The sequence below is a fragment of the Mastigoproctus giganteus genome, chromosome 14 (genome assembly GCF_048544385.1).
Source record: "Mastigoproctus giganteus isolate SK-2022 chromosome 14, ASM4854438v1, whole genome shotgun sequence".
Taxonomy (NCBI): Eukaryota; Metazoa; Arthropoda; class Arachnida; order Uropygi; family Thelyphonidae; genus Mastigoproctus; species Mastigoproctus giganteus.
Genome location: NC_143588.1, coordinates 35,552,616 through 35,573,544, shown reverse-complemented (window position 1 = coordinate 35,573,544; position 20,929 = coordinate 35,552,616). Strand labels below are relative to the sequence as shown.

The following is a 20,929-nucleotide window of genomic DNA, read 5'->3' as shown; positions in this document are numbered from 1 at the left end:
ACTGAATGGAGTGTACTAGGAATGGTGAGTAGTGGTTTACCAAGATCGTCAATACACAAGTTGGAAAAAAATAGGATGCTAGCAGTTTTTTTCTTTGGCCGAAGTGGCAATAGAACCATCTGGTTTTGATAGAAATGGGAACAGAGATGGGCAAAAATTGTGGCCAATAGTTTTAAAAACAGACCAGAATGCTTGACTACCAATTGGACAAGAAGCTAGTTTTCTAAAATGTAGTTTGGTAATGGATTAATAACTGCTTTACAATTGCTATGATCTTTGGTGTAGGCAGAAGATGAACCTGATTTGGATGCAAGCCAATTGTGATAGGCAACATTCTTATCTTGAACAGCCTTAGCACATTAATTGGAAAAACAAGTTTTAGAAAGTGGACAAGGTTTTAAGGTGGAATGTGGAATAAATGATTTCATCCCTACAACAATAATTTCACTGACACAATCTGAGCAAACACTGACATTTGAAAGATTTAAAACAATAATCCAAGGAAAAGAAGAATGGAAGTCTGACATATCATCCCATTTTGCATTCTTATAATGACAAATAACATGAGGGTGAGAACAGCAAAAAAAGAAAGACTCAGAGAAAAGACCATCCCCAAGTTGAGATCTCAGGTGCCCAGAGGACCACTCACCTTGATTGTGTACTTGGAAGAGTTGTTTTTGAGAAGATCAAAAGTGTTGCCTGGTATTCTGGTAGGTAAATGAACAATCCTTGTGAGGTCATTAGTAATTATAAAATTCTCAGTATCTCAACCGGCTGGGGCTTTGTGACTAGAAAATAAAAGCCATTGAAGTAATGAACATTAAAATCACCAAGGAAAATTACCTCGCTGTTAGGAAGTTGGGAGAATGATAGAGGCAACAGCTGAATTTGATTGAATGGGGTAGAGAGAATTTAGGAAAGAGAGGGTTGAAAAGAAGAGATTCCAGATTATTTATGAATCTGACAGGGAATATCAGAGCAGACGTACAGACAAGTACCACCTATGAAACAAAACGAATCATACAACGAATAATTAGGACAACTGAAATGACCAATGGTTGAATAAGCAAATAACAGAGATTCTGTCAGAAGGAGTAAGTAGAGTTTGGTAAACTGTCAGTGAAAATAGATATCATTTAGATTGGAACTGAAACCCACACATATATGTGAAATGTATGAGGAAGTGTTTTGGAGGCAACAAGATTATACACTAACTGATCCAGATGCCTCCTAGAGAGATACCAATAGGTTCAGTTCAGTGAACTATCTAGTGGCCTGCCTGCAAACACTTTTTTAGAACTGTACCTCAAAATGTAAGAAAGACTGGATCTCATCATGATGCCCATCATAACCTCAAAAGACTTCAATCATACTGCAAGATGGAAGAGTTGGTGTGAGGGCAACTTTGTCAAAGGTCCCTCCTTGAGATTTATGTATAGTCAAAGCACAAGCACATACTAAAGGAAATTGTGTACGTCTACATGTTAATTTCCTATAGTTCTTGAATGGAATCGTAGTTGATCGTTTTATAATAGGTACGGATTGACTAGGTAAATGTTTATCTTTCATATATTATTTATAACGAGATTGAAGGTTATGTCCTATTTTTGACTAAGGAAATTTTATCCATACTTGTTTAAGTGTTTCATCGTCCTCAAATTCAAAATATACTAAAGTATCGATTGCACGTTTACCAATCCACTGACCACATCTATATTTGTAGTAATCATGTACGGTTTTCCTTTCAGTAATGGTAGAATGTATGGAAGTCCTGCAGTTTCAGTCACTCATATTTTATTAATTTTATTTCGCATATTTGCTAATTGTTCTTCAGAACGATATCCGTGGAATAAATTTTGTGCAACCACTTCATGGGTTTCATCTTCAGCTAAAGCATTTGTATTATTGGCATTTACATCACTATTTCTTAAAAATGGTTGAATCCCTTGCTTGTTTGTTTCGGGATTTATTGGGCGCATCGGCAACTATGACCATAGTGCTCCATACATATGATAATTATGCATGCCATTTCTTCTCAAATAGAGAAAATGGAAAAAAGGAACCAGAAAGTAATTATTATTATTATTATTTTTTTTTTAGCTAACTAAAGGAGGTGATATACTTTACTCATCTTGAGAAAGTTATATATGCTTGAGACATTTGTTTCAAGCATATATAAAAGTGAGGTAAGTGTAGGATCTCTTGTTTTGGCTGAAGTACAAAGATTCTGGCGTTCTCTTGTATATTTTGTGCATTCAACCAGAATGTGTTTCACTGAGAGCATTGTATTACAGTGATGACATCGAGGGGGTATCTCTCCTCTTAAAAGATAACCATGAGTGATATTTGTGTGACCTATTCGCAGACGAGCCAATATTACCTCCTGATGTCGGATTGAACTAAAGCTGGAAGGCCATCGCTCAAGGTTTGGCTTGATACTTCGAAGTTTATTATTAGGTTGATTTTCCCATGATAACTGCCATTGGCACATGCATTTTTCCTGGATTATTGGTCGATAGTCTTGATGAGGCACTTTCCACTTGTTCTCGGGTGGTAGGTGAGCTAATTTGGCGGCATTGTCCGCTAGTTCATTTCCAGAAATTGCCATATATCCTGGGACCAACCAGAAGTGTATGTATTTTCCAAGTTCTGATAAGGTATATAAAGAGCTGACTATTCTTTTCACGACTGGGTGAGTGATGTTCATGGTGTTTTTTTAGTGCTTGAAGTGCACTTAAAGAATCTGTGAAAATTATGCTATTGTTAATATCTGAGGACTCAATATGATTCAGTGCAACCTGAATTGCTATTAGTTTGGCGGAAAATATACTGAACTCACATGATAACTGATAAGCTAATGTTTGGAAAACATTAGAGTGTGATGTTTGGAAAAACTGCAGTGATTCCAACGTGGACATCATTGATTGATCCATCAGTATGTACTATGGAAAAGCTGGGAAACTGGTCTACTACTGCATGGTATAGTTGCAAGAAGTTTTTTCTATGCAATGTAGATTTATTCCATTCATGCAGATGTAAGTCACACGAGGGTGGAATGATATTCCAAGGAGCAAGAGAGGATGGGAGGCTATGTGCCACATTGTCTAAGGTTAAATTTAGTTCTTCCAAGAGATGTTTTATTCTCATACCCAAAGGACGATTAGCATTAGGGCGGTTTTGGTATAACCTGATGTACTGTGAGGTGAAAAGTATGGGCCAGTTTGGGTGTTCTGGCATAGATCTAATTTTATAGGCATAACGTAGTATCAGTTGTCGCCTGATTGAGAGAGGGGGTTCGTGTGCTTCAGCATATAAGCTATGTGTTGGAGACGTGTGATACGCCCCTAAAGCAATGCGTATTTCACTATGATGGATAGGGTCAAGCCAGCGAAGGGTACTAGGTCTTGCTAAACTATAGACTGGTGCTCCATAGTCAAGTTTTGTTCTTATTAATGCTCTATATAACCGTAATAAAGTAAGGCGATCAGCTCCCAAATTAGTTGCAGAGAGAACCCAGATGATATTTAGTTTTTGTTGAAATGATGTTTTTAGTCTTTTGATATGCTCAACGAAAGTGAGTTTATGGTCTAAAGTGATTCCTAAGAACCGTATGCTGGGATGAACTGCTATTGGTTGGCGATTCAGTTGTGGCTCCGGATTGGGATGGAGTTTGCATTGGCGGCAAAAATGGATGCAAAATGTTTTTTCCGGACAAAGTTGAAATCCATTAGTCTGAGCCCATGAACAGATCTTAGTTATTGCCCCTTGCAACTGTCTCTCAATAGTATTCATGTTTTTCGCATGACACCAAATACTAAGGTCGTCTACAAACAGTGCTTTATCAATAGTGTTTGGAATTTATCCGGCAATGGTGTTTATTGCAATTATAAAAAGTGAAGCACTGAGTACAGAGCCTTGAGGAACTCCTTCTTCTTGCGAAAATACTTGGGACAGTGAGGTTTTAAATCGAACCTGGAATGTACCCTTGCATAGGAAATTCTGTATGAAAATCGGGAGGTGACCCCAAAGTCCATGGCGATGTAATTCATGGAGTATTCCATACTTTCATGTGGAATCATAGGCCTTACTGATATCAAAGCAGACTAACACATGATGTTCCAATCTGAGGAATGCATTCCGAATGGAATTCTCTAATCTGACTAGTATATCTAGTGTAGATCTGTTTTGTCGAACCCCGAATTGTGCAGAATGTAGTAGACTGAAATTTTCAAGGTACTAGATCAGTCGGCAGTTCACCATCTTTTCGAGAATTTTGCAAATGCAACTGGTCAAGGCGATTGGTCTATAATGAGTGGGATTTGTAGGGTCTTTACCTGGTTTAGGGAAGGCAAGGACCATAGCATGATGCCATTGATTAGGGAATTTGTCTTCCAGGAAGAGTCTATTGAATAGATGAAGAAGTGACTGTAATGATTCGGTACTTAGTTTCTGTATCATGGAATAATTAATATTATCTGGTCCTACAGCACTGCGTCTAGATGTTGACAAGGCTCTATGTAATTCGTGGATGGTAAAAGGTAAGTTGTATTGTTCATCTCCTTTTGAAGAGAAGTTTAACTTTTGTTTTTCTAAACTTGTTTTTAATCTTCTGAAGGTCGGTGTATAACTTTCTATTGCCGACCGATGTTTTTGCAAAGGTTTCACCTCGTATATTGGCAATTCCAGCAGGATCATTTACATTCTGCCCTCTCCATTCCATGATGGGTAGAGGTATCGTTTTATATTTACCACTCATTTTTCTGATTGCTTTCCAAATTTTATGTGTAGGAGTTGCTTGATTGATAGTCAAAGTGAAGCGGATCCAAGCAGCCTTTTTATTGCAGCGTCTAACATATCTCGCTCTTGCTCTAGCGCACTTATATTGAATGAGATTGGTTGTAGTTGGACTCCGGCAAAAAGAATTCCAAGCTTTGCTTTTGCTCTTTTTTAGCCACAAGGCATTCATCACTCCACCAGGTTTTTGGATGAATCGGTAATTTTGAAGAGGATTTCGGCACGGTTTTTCTGCTGCATCAGTTGTGGAATTTTGGATTATTTCGAGATCAAGCTTAGTTAATTTTAGTAGGATGATGAGAGGGCTTATTAAGTAATTCAATTATTATGGGGAAATGATCGCTATGTAGTGGATCGTTGTTTATCGTCCACTTTAGAGTAGGATATAAGGTTGCTGAACAGATAGACAAGTCTATCGCAGTACTTGTTCCTGAAGGAAGGTGAACGTATGTAGGTGAACCGTCATTTAGAAGAAGGAGGTTGTTATTATCTAGACACTGTTCAGTTTTCCTCTTTGATTGATGTTGTTGTTACCCCATAGAGTGTGATGCCCATTTAAGTCTCCCAGAACGAGGAAAGGTGTTGGGAGTTGAGCTATAAGATTGTTGAGATCATTTTGTTGGAAGGTATAGCTTGGTGGGATGTATAAGGAGCAGATTACGAAAAATTTTATTTTGTTTCTCAGAGCAAAACTGGAGTTACAATTAATAAGCTTTCGGCTGGGAGGCAGCCTTCTTCAGATTGAATACATGAATGGCAGTTGGAATAGAGATGTGCACTGCTAGGATGGTGCGTGAGGCGCGTGGTTAATTGTTTGTTGATGTTTGTGGCTGTGACATATGGTGGTGACGTGGCCAGCGTTTGTCTATGGATAGAATTACTGCCTCTGTGATGGGGTTAACTTGGCAACCACTGTTCCTGTTCAAAGAGGCATCCGAGCATTTTATATTTAACGATTCCAACCAGGTGCGCTTTAGGTAATGGTGGGACCTGTCCACAACCACGACATCGCGGTGTGGGTCGATGTCGTGGCGGGTTGTCCAGACGTGCTCGGCGATAGCTGAATGTTCTACATCTGCCAAACGGATCGCCCTTTTATGTTTTGAGAGACGTTTCTCGAGTCGACGTCCAGTCTCTCCAAAGTAGCAGCTGGTGCAGTCACGGCAAGAGATGCGATAGACCAAACCGCTCTGTAGAAGAGTGGGGACGGGTGTTTTTACGTTGGAGATAAGAAAACGCAGTTTCTTGCCTGGGAGTTGGATGCATTTTATCCCATATGATGTTAAGATTCTACTGATCTGTTGTGACAGGTTGGGGTAGTATGGGATAAATGCCCTCGTGGATGACTCGTCACTGTTGGCGTTGCCGTTGGTCGTCGCGTGCCTGTAGATCACACTTGTCAAGGACGTCGATGGGATAGCCACACTTCGTAAGGTCTACTTTGACTCTGGTGATCTCTTTGCGTCTCTCATCTGCGGAGCTGGAGTGTGTCCAGGCGCGAGTTAGCAAGGTTCGGGCAGTGGAGAGGAGGTGGCCCCGCGTGTGTGCTGACCGGAAGTTGGTAAATTGGCCAGCACACATAGGTTTGCGATAAACTGTCGTCTTCAGGCATGTGTCTTCGCGCCGGACAAGTGTATCTAGGTATGGTATAGAGTTGTTCGACTCCAGCTCAATCGTAAACTTTATGAAGGGCGATAGTGAGTTGAGGTGGGTTAGGAGCCGTTGACCTGAGTCTCTAGGGATGACAACGAACACTTCGTCTACATAGTGACACCAAAAGGCGATGTGATCTGGTGCGTGTGTAAACGCACGTCCCTCTAACTCCTCCATCACGATGTTTGCTGTGACAGAGCTGACAGGGGAACCCATGGTTGTGCCATGTATCTGCTGGTAGGGAGATTTAATAAGGAGCAGATTGTCATATGGATGTCAGCAGCTACATGGACTGCTATTGCCTCAAGGGAGGGGGGAGTTCAGTAAGACCTGTTTGGTAGGAATATGTGGGTTTATTAAATAGCTACACCACCATGTGCAATATTCTGATTGGTTCTGTCTTTTCTAATAATGTTATAACGAGACAGTTTTGGTGTATTTTGGGGTTTTAAATACATCTCTTGAAGGCAGAGACATATTGGTGAGTATTTACAGGAAAGATCGTATAGGTCATCGATATTGGCACAGAATCCACGACAATTCCACTGTATTATTCTGTTCATTATTTATCTCTTTTTAGATTTTCTGAGCGTTTTCGGGTTGCTGAGGTTTTCTGTTTTTCACTTTTGTTTTTATCTTTTTTTGGGAAGGAAGGCCTTTCGGTGTCTATGCCTTCTTCAACAAAAATTTGAAGGACTGGGTCATCTACTGATTTTTCTTTAGTGTCCATTTGTTGTTGGTGACTAGAAGTTAGGATATGTTTTTCTTTGAGTCCTTGATCCGGAGTGTGTAGATTTTCTTGTAGTATGGAAATTGGTGTATTGACTGCTTGGGTTTGAGTTGCACTGTACAAAGATTTTACGTAATTCGAGAAAGACTCTTTTGGGGGTACTGTTAATTCAGTTTGTGATGCAGTTGATTGAAATTTTTTGGTGGCTTGGGCATACGTAGATCTGTTTGCATGAGTTGGTGGTGAGATGATTCTTTTTGCTTCTTGGTAAGAAACATTATGCTCGGTTTTATATTTCTGGATAAGTTTCTCACTTTTCCAGCGCTCACATGTTCTAGCATAAGCGGGATGATCTTTTTTGCAGTTTGGGCATACTGATTGAGGAGCATTACAGTTTTCGCAATCGTGTTCAACTGAACCACACTTTGCGCAAGTAGGGTTCCCCGGCAAGCTGTCTGGGAATGTCCATGCTTCTGACATCGGAAACACCGTAGCGGGTTTGGGACATATGGTGTGACATTACATACCAGATATCTGGCCTTAATGGATGATGGATGATTCGGTGTATTAAAGGTCAAGATCAGATTGCGGGTAGGGATCAGATTTCCATCTTTTCTGGTGGAGATTCTCTTGACATGAATAACTCCTTGTTCTTTCAGTTCTTCTAGCATTTCTTCTTCAGATACATCTAGTAAGTCCCAGTCTGAGATCACTCCTTTAGAGGTGTTCAGTGATCTGTGGGGCGTTACAGTTACTGGGAGTCCTGCAAAGAAATGAGTTTTCAGAAGTCGCTCAGAATGTTTGGCATTAGATGTCTCAATGAGAATATCTCCTGATCTGAGTCTTTTTACGGATTTCGGAGATCCTGCTCTACTTTCCAATTCCTTTTGAACTCTAAATGGAGAAAGCTTGCCAACTGCATTCTCACCAGTTGAATGAATGATCAGATAGATTGGAATTGGATAGGTCTCTGGCTCAGTTTTTTGGCACTTTGCAGTTCCTGCTGTGGAACTATCTTTTTTGATATCTGGGTTGTGTCTGGCAGCCCAGATAAGTCTGAGTTTGACTTACTCATGATATGCTCTTTTTGGCCCCGGGAGATTGTCTTTTTCCCCCAGGTTACCAGCCCCGCCACGTGGAGGCAAGAGTGGTGCCACCTAGTGAGCCAAGTGAAGAAAAGGGTTAGTATTAACTAAAAGTAAAAGAGGGATTAAAGAAAGGTGGCTTTCCTTTCTAGGTTATAATATTTGAATATATCTATTTAATTATAATATTCAGGAGTTATCGGACTTTCGAAACTCAGGAGAAACGTATTTACAGTTAAGCATACTAGATAATCACACTGGAAAGGCACTGTGGTCACTAATATCGCTTGGCACTCGGGGCCATAATCCCTTGCAGACATAAATTAGTAGCATCTTCTTTGGTAACAAATCTCGATTCTTTTATTTTAAGTTCATCTGGTAATAATGCTTCTCCATTGCCTATTTTTGTAAGAATTTTAAAAAATGTACTATCAGACTGTCAAACAACTTGTACTAATTCATGAAATTGTAGTGAATATCATAATTCTGGAGCAACCAATGAGTCCTTCAGGTGTTTATATATAGGTGTGGCAGGCACTGGAGGCAATTGATGGTACAACAGTGCTTTCTGTAAATCTACTATGAAGTATATATTCATACCTCCAAATGGTATTTCATGAACACCAGTTATCTGCTTTAAACACATATCTATAATCGATAATTGTTCTGCACTAATCATATTAACTTCATTAATTATAATAGTATGTACATGTTGAAATGCAGTTTTATATTGTTGAAGAATTTCATTACTCAGTTGAAGATTATTTGATAGACATATATGGAAAGCAGAATGCACTGTTGTGTCATCAACTGTCACAGCGGCATTGCCCATGGAGGCAGAATTAACATATGCATTGTGAATATTTGATACATTACAAAAGCAATTATACCTTTCCATCAATAATTTAAAATTAAATGTTTTTACACAGCCAGCAGGTCCAGTGAGAAACACTTGTATCGGTTTGTGTATCTGATTATCAATTTGACAATTTATAGCTTCAAGTAATAATACACATTGTTCTTTATTAGTAATACTCATCAAATGACAGTATTCTTCAGATGGTAGGACATTCTCTTGCTTCCTAATGAGAGATGATAATTTATCCATCGTCGCCATTCTCATCTCCTCATCAATAGTTTTCTTGTCAGTAAAGAAATCATCATCAATTTCTTTTGATTTAAGAAATTCTTCATTTTTTTCCACTGCCAGTCCATTTTCATCATTCTCATCAAGTTCGATAAAACGTTGCCTACAAATTGCTAGCATCTTTTCAATATCAGATTCAAACTCTTTTTCTTCTCAAGGTAATTATCTCTTTGTTGGTTTCATAAAGTTAAAAATATTTATTTTCATTCAAAATTTCATTCTCTGCATTGATAAATGGTATGTGTAAACACTATAGGGATGTAATCAGGAATCTCATTATTATAGCCATTTCTAATTTCGCTTTTTTTCATGCACGATATTCCTTCATTCGTTCTGCTGGAGTTTTAGATTCCTGATAAGTATCAGGCATAGTAGAACTCTGTGGTTGAATTTCATTATGTGCGGAATAGTTTGAATTTCTAATTTCCTTTTCTTCCATTCACGATATTCCTTCATTATTTCAGCTCAAGTTTTTTCGGGTGCAGTTTGAGAACGCTCAAGCATAATGAAACACTCTTGTTGAATTTCATCTGGATTCACATTTCTCTTCAACTTCCCTTTCTTTCTATCATGATATTCCTTCGAATGCTGGGCTGTAGATTTTGGCACAGTCACTTATATATTAATCATTATGCTGATATAACAGTATAATATATCATGTCATTGAAACTTGTTGGATCACTGCATTTATTGCGTACAACTGAGTTTTCTTGGGCACATGCATTGTACTTGTTGCGTCACTGCATGCAACAAGCACAACACATCCGCATCGGGTTTTGTGACAATTCCTAGGTAATGTAATGGTTTTTTCCAAATAACAAATAATGCTGGTAAAAATGTTTCAACGTCAAAACAGGTTTCTTTAAAGATCTACACAACACTACGATTTAAATTTCACTAGCAAAAAAATGCCCATGGTCTGAGACAGCCAAATCTTCTGCTTGCACCTTCACAATGGTGGGACTTTTAGTAATCCTGGGTATAACCTCCATGCACAAGTACATGGTGGGTGACCACCCAGGTGTGAACCAACTTCAGCAGGGGTCGAGGTGTGGCACCCACACCACATGGAGGAACGCCGCCCCTCTATGTTACCAGGCAGTACTTGGTGGTAGATGACTCTCATCAACCGGTGAAATACCACCACTTTGCTTATTGGAGGCTTGCAGTGGTGGAACCCATGTTTAGTTTCTAGAGCTAAGTTCTGGTCAACCCTTCCCTATCTCTTCCATCATGCAGTATGATTGATGAACTTTTGAGGTTATGATGAACGTCGTGGCAAGATCCAATATTCCTTGCATTTCGAGGGTACAGCTCTAAAACGGTGTTCGCAAGGCGGCCGCTAGTTAGTACACCGGACCGAACCTATTGGTAACTCTTTAGGAGGTTTCCGATTCAGCTAGTGTATAATCTTGCTACCTCTACTGTGCTACCTCTACTAGATAGTGACTGGAGGGAATCCGAGTATTGTGTATGCGGGGAGCATTGTCGAGGCCACGTTATGTCAAGGATCTGGGTATATTCTTACCACGTGTACCCCATATCCAAAAATTTCATTACTTCATACAGCATGTCCCACCCACTTTTTCTTACTATTGAATACACCATGAATTGTCAAACTAATAGAGCAAGCTTATCTGTGAAAAGATCTAAACCTCCCAAGCACTTCCTAATTCATTTCACAAATATACGTGCTCTCAATTCTAATCTCAACGATGTCCATTTCCACTTGCAGTCTGCCAAACCCCATGTACTTTTTCTAAAAGAATCTCAGTTATCGGTTGATTTAACTACTGTTGATATCAGATGCCCAAATCATTCACTGTATGATTCGTTTCGCCTCAAAGGTTACCACCTTGTGCATATGTCCGTTCTGATATTCCCTGTCAGAGACTTGGAAATTTGGAATCTCCTCTCTTTGATCTTCTCTGGCTTAAAATCTCTCTACCTCATTGTGTCAAATTCATCTGTTGTCTCTACTGTTCTCTCAACTCCACTAATCACTTGCAGCTCTTTGACTTCCTCTCTTTGCAACTTGACTTTCTCCAGTCCAACTTTCCTAACAGTGAGGTAATTTTCCTTGGTGATTTTAATGTTCACAACTCCAGCTGGCTTCCGTTTTCTAGTCACACCGACCCAGCAGGTCGAGATGCTGAGGCTTTTGCAATTACTAATGACCTAGCACAGATTGTTCATTTACCTACAACAATACCGGAAATCCTGATCATACAGCCAATACGCTTGATCTTTTTCTCACAAACAACCCTTCTAAGTATACAATTGAAGTGAGAGGTCCTTTATTCACTTCAGTTCACAACTTGGTGATTGTCTCTTCTCCAATGGAACCTTTATCTCATGGCTATTCCCAACTTCGTGTTTGGCATTACAAGAATGCAAAATGGGATGACCTGCGAGACTTCTTTTCTTCTTTTCTTTGGTCGGATTACTGTTTCAAAACTTTTGATGTCAACATTTGCTCAGATCGTGTCAGTGAAATTATTCTTGCAGGAATGGAATCCTTTATCCCACACTCCACTTTAAAATCTCGTCCTTTATCTAAACCTTGGTTTTCCAATAAATCTGCTAAGGCTTTTCAAGAGAAGAATGTTGCATATCGTAATTGGCTTGTTTCTAATTCTTAAGTTTCATTTTCTGCCTACACCAAAGCTCCCAACAATTGTAAAGCAGTTATTAATCAGTCCAAACTAGAGTTTGAACAGGCTAAGAGAAGAAAACTTGCTTCTTGCCCTAATGGTAGCCGAGTATTCTGGTCTCTTGCCAAAGCTATTGGCCGCAACTTTTGCCCATCTCTGCTCCCACCTCTGTCCAAACCAGATGGTTCTGTTGTCACTTCAGCCAATGATAAAGGTGACCTGCTAGCATCCCATTTTTCTTCCAGCTCATGTATTAATGATCTTGGTAAAACACCTCCCACCATTCCCAACACGCTCCATTCAATGCCTCCTGTGGTCTTCCGTCAAAAGGATATCAGAAGGATTTTGATGAATCTTGATGCTAAGAAAGCTCCAGGTCCTGATGGTATTTCTCCACTTGTTCTCAAAACCTGTGTTCCCGAACTTACTCCTATTCTTTGCCGCCTTTTTACTTTCTTATTCCAAGGTGTTTTTCCTTCTGCTTGGAAATTTGCTCATATCCAGCCAGTTCCTAAAAAGGGTGACAAATTCCTCCCATCCAATTATCGTCCCATTGCAATTACTTCTACTCTTTCTAAAGTAATGGAGAAATCGATTAACCGCCAACTCTTAAACTACCTAGAAACCTTCCGTCTGATCAACGATCGCCAGTATGGATTACGTCAGTGTCGATCCAATGGTGATATTATGATTTATGTTACCCATTTATGGACTAATTCAATGGAAAGGTTTCGTGAAACACAAGTAGTTGCTCTTGACATCTCAAAGGCTTTTGATCGCGTTTGGCATAAAGGTCTTCTAAACAAGCTTCCATCTTATGGTTTGCCAACTGTTTTTAGTAATTGGTTATCCTGTTTTCTCTCTGATCGCTCACTGATGGTCATGGTAGATGGCTTTCTGTCTTCTAACTTCTCCACTAATGCCAGTGTCCCCCAAGGTTCAGTTCTTTCCCCCACTCTTTTCCTCTTGTATATTAATGACCTTCTTCCATTGACTGGAAATCCTATCCATAGTTTTGCCGATGATAGCACATTGCATTCCACTTTCCATTTTGAGAAACCTTGTCCTGCTCAATCAGCTTCAACTTCTCGAAAATCTGCTACCAGTTCCTTAAATGCCGATCTTCAGGTAATTCTCCAGTCGGGCAAAGACAACTTAGTTGATTTCAACCCTTCTAAAACTCAGAATTATTGTTGCAGTCTAGTCTAGATGATCCTGCAATGCATCTTTAACCAGTGACTCCATTATTTTACCGAGCCATTTTATAATAAAAAATTGTCACAGAGAATCAGATTCATCCCCTTAAAGCAAGGACAGCAAGGAATTTTTTTACTTATATAAACTCTAAAAGGAAGGGGATGAATCAGATTGGTCCACTTGATATCAATGCTTTGATTGATGATCCTGCTCAGATAGCAAACAAACTGAATGAGTATTTTGCATCTAAATTCGCACATGAGGAGTTATTAGGGATTGAAAATGCCAGAAGGTTATCAAATTGTAGCAGGGTACTTAATGATTTTGTAATAACTGAGAGCAAAGTGGAGGAGAAATTGTTTAAGTTAAACCTAAGAAAGGCAAGTGGGGTGGATGGGATCTATCCAGTTCTATTAAAGGAGGTGGCAAAGGAACTAAGCAAACCCTTAGCCATAATTATGAGAGCATCCTTGGACTCAGGGGAGGTTCTGACGGACGAGTAATTACAGAGCAGTTAGTTTAACTTCTGTTCCGGGTAAAATAATGGAGTCACTAGTTAAAGATACGTTGCACGATCATCAGACAAGACTGCAGCAATAATTCAGACACAGCATGTGTCTGAATTATTGCTGCAATTATTGTTAAGGGAAAGTTTTGTCTGGTAAATTTGATTGGATATTATGATGTGGTTACAAAGGAACTGGATGCAAAAAATACTTATGATAACATATACTTGGATTTCAGGAAAGCTTTTGACACTGTTGTGCATCGAACACTACTGGGCAAATTGGAGCAGAATGGTATTAAGGGTAAGTTGCTACAATGGATAAAAGGATGGTGGAGGGGAGAAGACAGAGGGTGGTAATCAATGGGCGCTGCTCTTCATAGACTAATGTTATTAGTGGAGTCCCATACGGTTCGGTATTGGGTCCACTGTTGTTTTGTATATTTATTAATGATATCAATGAAGGTATATATCAGGCTTAGTGTTGAAGTTTGCAGATGATACAAAGGTTAGCAGGTTTGTGAATGACAGTAATGGCAGTGTGCTACTGCAACAGGATCTAGAAAATTAGAAGATGGGCTGAGAAGTGGCAACTGAAGTTTAACATTGACAAATGCAAATGCTGCGTATGGGTAGGAGTAACCCCAGAGGAATGTACTAACTATGTGGGGCACCTCCGTAGCCAGGTGGGCAGGAGAAGCAGTGTGCAGCACATGCTTCTTGATTAGACCGGGCTTCGAGCCTGTGACCACCAAATACAGAGGATGCAGCGAGGTTAGGGAATGACCACCACATGTCCAGGGAGCAATATGGCCTTATTTGCTAAGGCTCCTAAAAACCAAATAACAACAATGAACTATGTGGTACTACACTTAGGGGTGTAGAAAATGAAAAAGACCTGAGAGTAATTGTGCAATCAGATATGAAGTTTTCTGAACAATGCAGACAGGCTGCAAGAGCAGGTCATGGGGTTTTGTCAATATATACAGGAATTTTGCTAGCAGGGAAAAGGACGTAAGTGTCGCTCTGTAAGGTAATGATCAGGTTACCCCTTGAGTACCTGCGTACAGGTCTGGAGGGCTCATTTTAGGAAGGATGTAGATTTGCTTGAGCGTGTACAGAGAAGGGCAACAAGATTGGTGAGGGAAATGAAGGGATCCTCTTACGAAGAGAGGCTCAAGTTCGCAAACTGCAGCGGCTGGAGACTAGTCACCTGCGAGGTGATCTGATTGAGTTGTATAAGGCCTTGAATGGGTAGAGCATGCTGAATTCTGATGGGTTTCTTCCATTTGTTCAGATTACGAACCTAAAGGGGCATAAATTCAAATTGAGGAAAGACAGCTGTAGAATAGATGTGCGGAAATTTGCCTTTAGCCAGCGGGTGGTTAATTGCTGGAACAAACTTCCATCTGTTGTTGTGGAAGTTCATAGCTTAAATAAATTTAAGGAGGAACTGGACAAGCATTTAGAGGGGATGGTTGTGTGAATTTTTTTTTTTTTTTTTTTTTGGCTAATGCTACATAAGTTCCTACACTTGCTTTCTTGCATCACACGGCATGGCATGGAGCCTCTGTAGCCAGGTGGGCAGGAGCAGCAGTGCAAAGCACGCGCTTCTTGATTAGACTGGGGTTCGAGCCTGTGAACACCAAATACGGAGGATGGGGAAAGGTCAGGGAATGACCACCGCATATCCCAGGAGCAATATGGCCTTAGTTGCTAATGCTCCTAAAAACCAAACAACAACAATCACATGCCATGATTACTATTACTATGAGCAATTGTGCCGAGAAATAGAATGGGCCAGTAAATTATAATGGGGGATTTTAATTTCCCAGAGATTGACTGGAATTTATGGCTTGGTCACTCACACACTAGCAAGGCTTTTTTGGATTTATTGGATGATTGTTTTCTACAGCAGCATGTTTGGGAGGCAACTAGAGAGAGTAATAGTCTTGATCTGATTATCAGTAGTGATTACAATGTGCTGAGTAGGATTTACTCAAAGAGATAACTGGGGTAAAGGGAAGGGTTTTTGCTTTCGTAAAGATGGACTACCATGGTCTCAGACAGTATTTAAATTTTATACGGTGAAATCAACTGATGATGTTACCAACAGAAGATTCAAAATGGGAAGCATTCAAAGAATTAATCATGGAAGCTGCTAGGCTTTCCATACCAACTAAGAAATATTGTTCAAGATTTAGGCTCAAATGGATGTCAGATGAATGTATTAGATATGTGTCAGAGAAAAAAATGCATGGGATACATATAAATTAACAGGTGACACAGAAGTCTATGATAGCTATAAACTGGTCTGTAACCAAGTCACAAAAGACGTGAGGCATTCAAAGGCAGGTTATGAGCAATCTTTGGCAAAGAATGCAAAGAAAAACAGCAGAGTTCTTTACTTATGATGTAAACTCTAGATGGAAGGGGATGAATCAGATTTGTCCAATTGATATCAACGGTTCAACTGTTGATGATCCTGCTCTGGTAGCTAACAAACTAAATTAATATTTTGCATCTACATTCACATATGAGGAGTTATTCAGGAAGGGGAATGTCAGAGCTAAATTAAACTCTGGCAGTAAGCCAGAAAATCTTGTAATAACTGAGAGTAAAGTGGAGGAGAAATTGTTGAAGATAAACATAAGAAAGGCACCTGGAATGGATGGAATTTATCCAGTTATATTAAAGGGGACAGCAAAGGAAGTTAGCAAACCGTTAGCCATAATTATGAGAGCTTCGTTGGACTCAGGGAAGGTATCCATGGACTGGAAATGTGCGAATGTCACCCCAATCCACAAAGGAGGATCAAGGGGAGACAGGTAATTACAGACCTGTTAGTTTAACTTCTGTACAAGGGAAATTAATGGAGGCACTGGTTAAAGAAGCATTGCATGATCATCTAGCATTAGTAGAGGCATACGACAGAAGATAGTAAACTTATGCAGCATCAGCCAAAAAAAAAAAAAAAAAAAACCCACTCCCATTTCATCTCTCCCTTCGTTCCAAATGCCTGTCCAGCTCAGCCTTAAATTTATTTAGGCTATTAGTTTCAACAACAAAAGATGGAAGCCTGTTTCACCAATCAACTACCTGCTGGCTAAAGGCAAATTTTCGCACAACTATTCTACAACTGTCTTTCCTCAATTTGAATCTGTGCACCCTGAGGTTCTTAGTCTGAGCAAGACAACGAATCCCATCAGCATTCAGCTTGCTCAACCCATTCAAGGCCTTATACACCTCAATCAGATCACCTTGCAGGTGCCTACTTTCCAGGTACTGCAATTTGCAGAACTTAAGCCTTTCTTGGTAAGAGTACCCCTTTGTTCCCCTCACCAATCTTGTTGCCATTTTTTGTACTCGTTCTAGCAACTCTACATCCTTTCTAAAATGAGGCCTCCAGACCTGTACACAGTACTCTTTATGCGGCCTGACCATTGCCTTGTATGACGGGATTATCACCTCCCTGGCCCTGCCTGCAAAATTCCCATTTATCATTGAGAAGTCTTCATGATCTGTCTGCCAGCCTGTCTGCACTGCTCAGCGAACTTCATATTTGGCTACTCAATTACCCCAGGTCTTTTTCACTTTCCACTTCCCTAAGTGCAGTGCTACCCAGTTGGTACAGTTTTCTTTGTTTATTGCTACCCATATGCAGTACTTTGCATTTGTCAATGTTAAACTCCAGTTGCCACTTCTTAGCTCATTTTCCCAACTTATCTAGGTCCAGTTGGAGTAGTATACTGTCATTACTGTCATTAACAACTCTGGCCACCTTTGTATCATCTGCAAACTTGGACATTAAGCCTCGTATACCTTCATCAATATCATTTATGAAGGTATATCACTAAAAATATCAGTAGAATCACTACAGATAATCTAGACAAGACTTCAGTTATAGCTCAGACACAGCATGAGTTTGTTAAGGGAAAGTCTTGCTTGACCAATTTGATTGGATACTATGATGCAGTCACAAAAGAATTGGATGCAGGGAACAACTTTGATATTATATATTTGGATCTTAGAAAGGCTTTTGATACTGTTGCACATGGAAAACTGCTGCACAAATTGGCACAGTGTGGCATTGGACACAAATTGCTGCTATTGATAAAGGGATGGTTGAGTGGGAGAAGACAGAGAGAGGTAATCAATGGACACTGCTCTTCGTGGACTAATGTTATTAGTGGAATCCCCCAGGGTTCAGTGTTGGGTCAATTGTTGTATTCTGTATTCATCAATGATACTGATGATGGTATATCAGGCTTAATGTCCAAGTTAGCAGACGATAGAAAGGTCAGCAGGGTTGTTAATGACACTAATGACAGTACGTTGCTGCAACAGGATCTAGAAAAGTTGAGCAAATGGGCTGAGAGGTGGCAACTGAAGTTTTATCATTGACAAATTTAAAGTACTGCATATGGGAAGCAGTAACCCAGAGTAACGCATCAACTGTGTGGTACTAAACTGACAGTGGTAGAGAGTGAAAAGGACTGGGGTTAATTGTGCAGGCAGATATGAAATTTTCTGAGCAGTGCAGACAGTCTGCAACAGTAGCTCATGCTGTCTTGATAATGATATACAGGAATTTTTCTAGCAGGGATAAGGAGGTAATCATCCCCTTGTATAAGGCAATGGTCAGCCCACACCTTGAGTACTGTATACAGGTCTGGGGGGCTTCATTTTAAGAAGGATGTAGAGCTGTTGGATTGAGTACAGAGAAGGGAAACAAGATTAATGAATGGAACAAAGGCTTGCTCTTATGAAGAAAGGCTTAAGTTTTGCAAATTACAGGGTCTGGAGACTAGGCACCTGCAAGATGATCTGATTGAGGTGTATAAAGCCTTGAATGGTTTGAGCATGCTCAATGCTGATGGGATTCTTCCTCTTGCTCAGTATAATCGCCTGAGAGGGCATGAATTCAAATTGAGGAAAGACAGTTGTAGGATAGATATGCGGAAATTTGCTTTTAGCCATCAGGGTGTTGATTGTTGGACAAACTTCTATCTGTCATTGTAGAAGCTGATAGTCTAAACAGGTTGAAGGCAGAACTAGCCAAACATTTGGAGCGAGTGAATGTGTGAAATTAGAAGGGTCTATGTGTGTGTGTGTGTGTGTGTGTGTTTTTGTGGGTGATGCTATATAAGCTTGCATTCTTGCATGTGTCCTTGCTAATGCTAATGCCAAAAATATAATGCATTTCAATATTATTACAAGATCCAATCGCTGGTATTTTCCACTTTTAAACAACATGAGAAATAGTATCCAATATGCACTGTTTTGTGCCGATTTCCTTTTTTCAGTTAAAAGATGTATCCTGAACTCACATAACTGATATGTATTAATATTTACTTATCACATTTATTCAAATCTGTATATACACCACTGGGTAAAACAGTGAATAAACAGGTCACTATGATAATAAATAACAGTAATTATTATTTTTATGGTTCTTTAGTATTAACCAAATTTGTATGTGTGTATTTTGTCTGTAGAAGTGTGTGTGTGTGTGTGTGTGTGTGTGTGTGTGTGTGTGTGTGTGTGTGTGTGTGCGCATGTTCACAGGCCGATCTGCATGTGGAGTGTGCTGAAAAATCTAGAATAACTTGAGTGTGGAGAACCCTACTCCCTCCGCCCAAGATTGGCTAACTATACCTTGATCAAAGAGGGCTTTAGAGCTTCCTCCAGTCATGGATGAGATTCAAACTAAGACCTCTCCAAAGAAGTGATTAGAGGTGAAGCCAGTATACTGTCATGGATAGCAGTCACTATTATAGTATTCTTGTATGACCACCAGATCAGTAGAGTTAATCTTATTTAGCAGTCACGGGCTTGAACCACGGTCCACTCAAAGAGCTTGTGCTACTGCACTCACATTACTGACCACTCAGCTACGTCAGGACTGATACAAATCAGTCTTCTGGATAACTGGCCTTCTCTTCACTGTTTCCATCCATGGCATCCTATTTCCTGCTAAACCTTTAATCTTAGCTAGGAACTTTTCTTCTTTTGTCTAGGGTATGCTTAGACATCAATAAGCTAATTTTAGTTTATCTCTATGCTTATTATCATTTGCATCCTTTGAACAGCTGTTTAGTTAATCTCCTTTCCCCCCCTATCTTTCTGTATTCCTACACCATTTTATTTGTTTACCTTGGATTTGATTTATTTACTTCAATATTTTTTCTTATTTCCATATTTCTAATATGGTCTTTCTATTGTCGCTTATATCTGTTAGTTTCATTTACTTTTTCTGAAAACTAACCGAAAAGTAAAATCTAAAGATTTTATTTTTTAATTAGTTCCCTTATTTCTTACACAGATCTCAGCTTCATAGGTTAAAATAGATTTAAAAAATTATTTTAAATAAATAAGGTTGGATTGTTTCAGATTTTTTTGTTAATTTCTTTTGCTCCAAATTAATTTGTATAACTGGCTTCCTATATTTCCAGCTTTATCACTGTATTGTTTATTTCCATGTCTAATCAGCCAATGAAAATGAAATTCAACAGATGGAAGAAACTCGTTTTTAGTTGCATTCTCTGCTTGTCTTTTGGCTGACTAGGAAAAAGGCAATTTACTGTTTTATTTTATTTTTTTTTTTATGATGCACCTTTTAATTCATTTGGCTAATCAATGGATCTAATGTTATTGTTTCACATGAAACTTAGTATTTGAAAGTCAGTTTAGAAAAACACACAGGCATGCAGCATTTATATTAGTAGGTGAAGATGTTGATCCATCTTCAGTTACTTATGAATAATTTTAATGATAAATATAGTCCCAAGTATTACTTATCAAATGGAAAGGCTATCATTATTCCTGTTTTAAGCTTTATAATGTAAGTTATTTTAATAATTTTTAAAGACGTTATTTTTTTTTTTTTGTATAATAATTTTTTATTTACAATAAAGAAAACATTTCAATAAATCATGACTATAATAAAAAAAAATACTTACTTAAACAGATCGTTTTCCAAAATATCTAGCATGCTTTTTAGCTGACAAAAAACAAGGGCACGATGCTGACTAACAACAGGTTCTGATCCAGGCTGGCTTAAGGACAATCCAATCCCACAATCCTGAAGAAGTTGTCTGCAAAGTAGAAATCATAGCACATTCAAAAAAGTTAAATATTTATTTTCCATAATAATATTTTTAT

General features: G+C 39.2%; 1 protein-coding gene across 4 annotated transcripts in view; it reads right to left on the bottom strand.

Moving 5' to 3' along the window:
• LOC150075060 (TATA-binding protein-associated factor 172-like) overlaps positions 1–20,929 on the bottom strand; it is a 934,682-nt gene that overhangs the window by 24,620 nt on the left and 889,133 nt on the right. For all 4 annotated transcript variants that reach the window (XM_090388242.1, XM_090388245.1, XM_090388243.1 and 1 more), the window contains exon 36: positions 20,728–20,862. In XM_090388242.1, the coding sequence (XP_090244368.1) occupies positions 20,728–20,862 (135 nt within the window). The remainder of the gene's footprint in view (positions 1–20,727; positions 20,863–20,929) is intronic.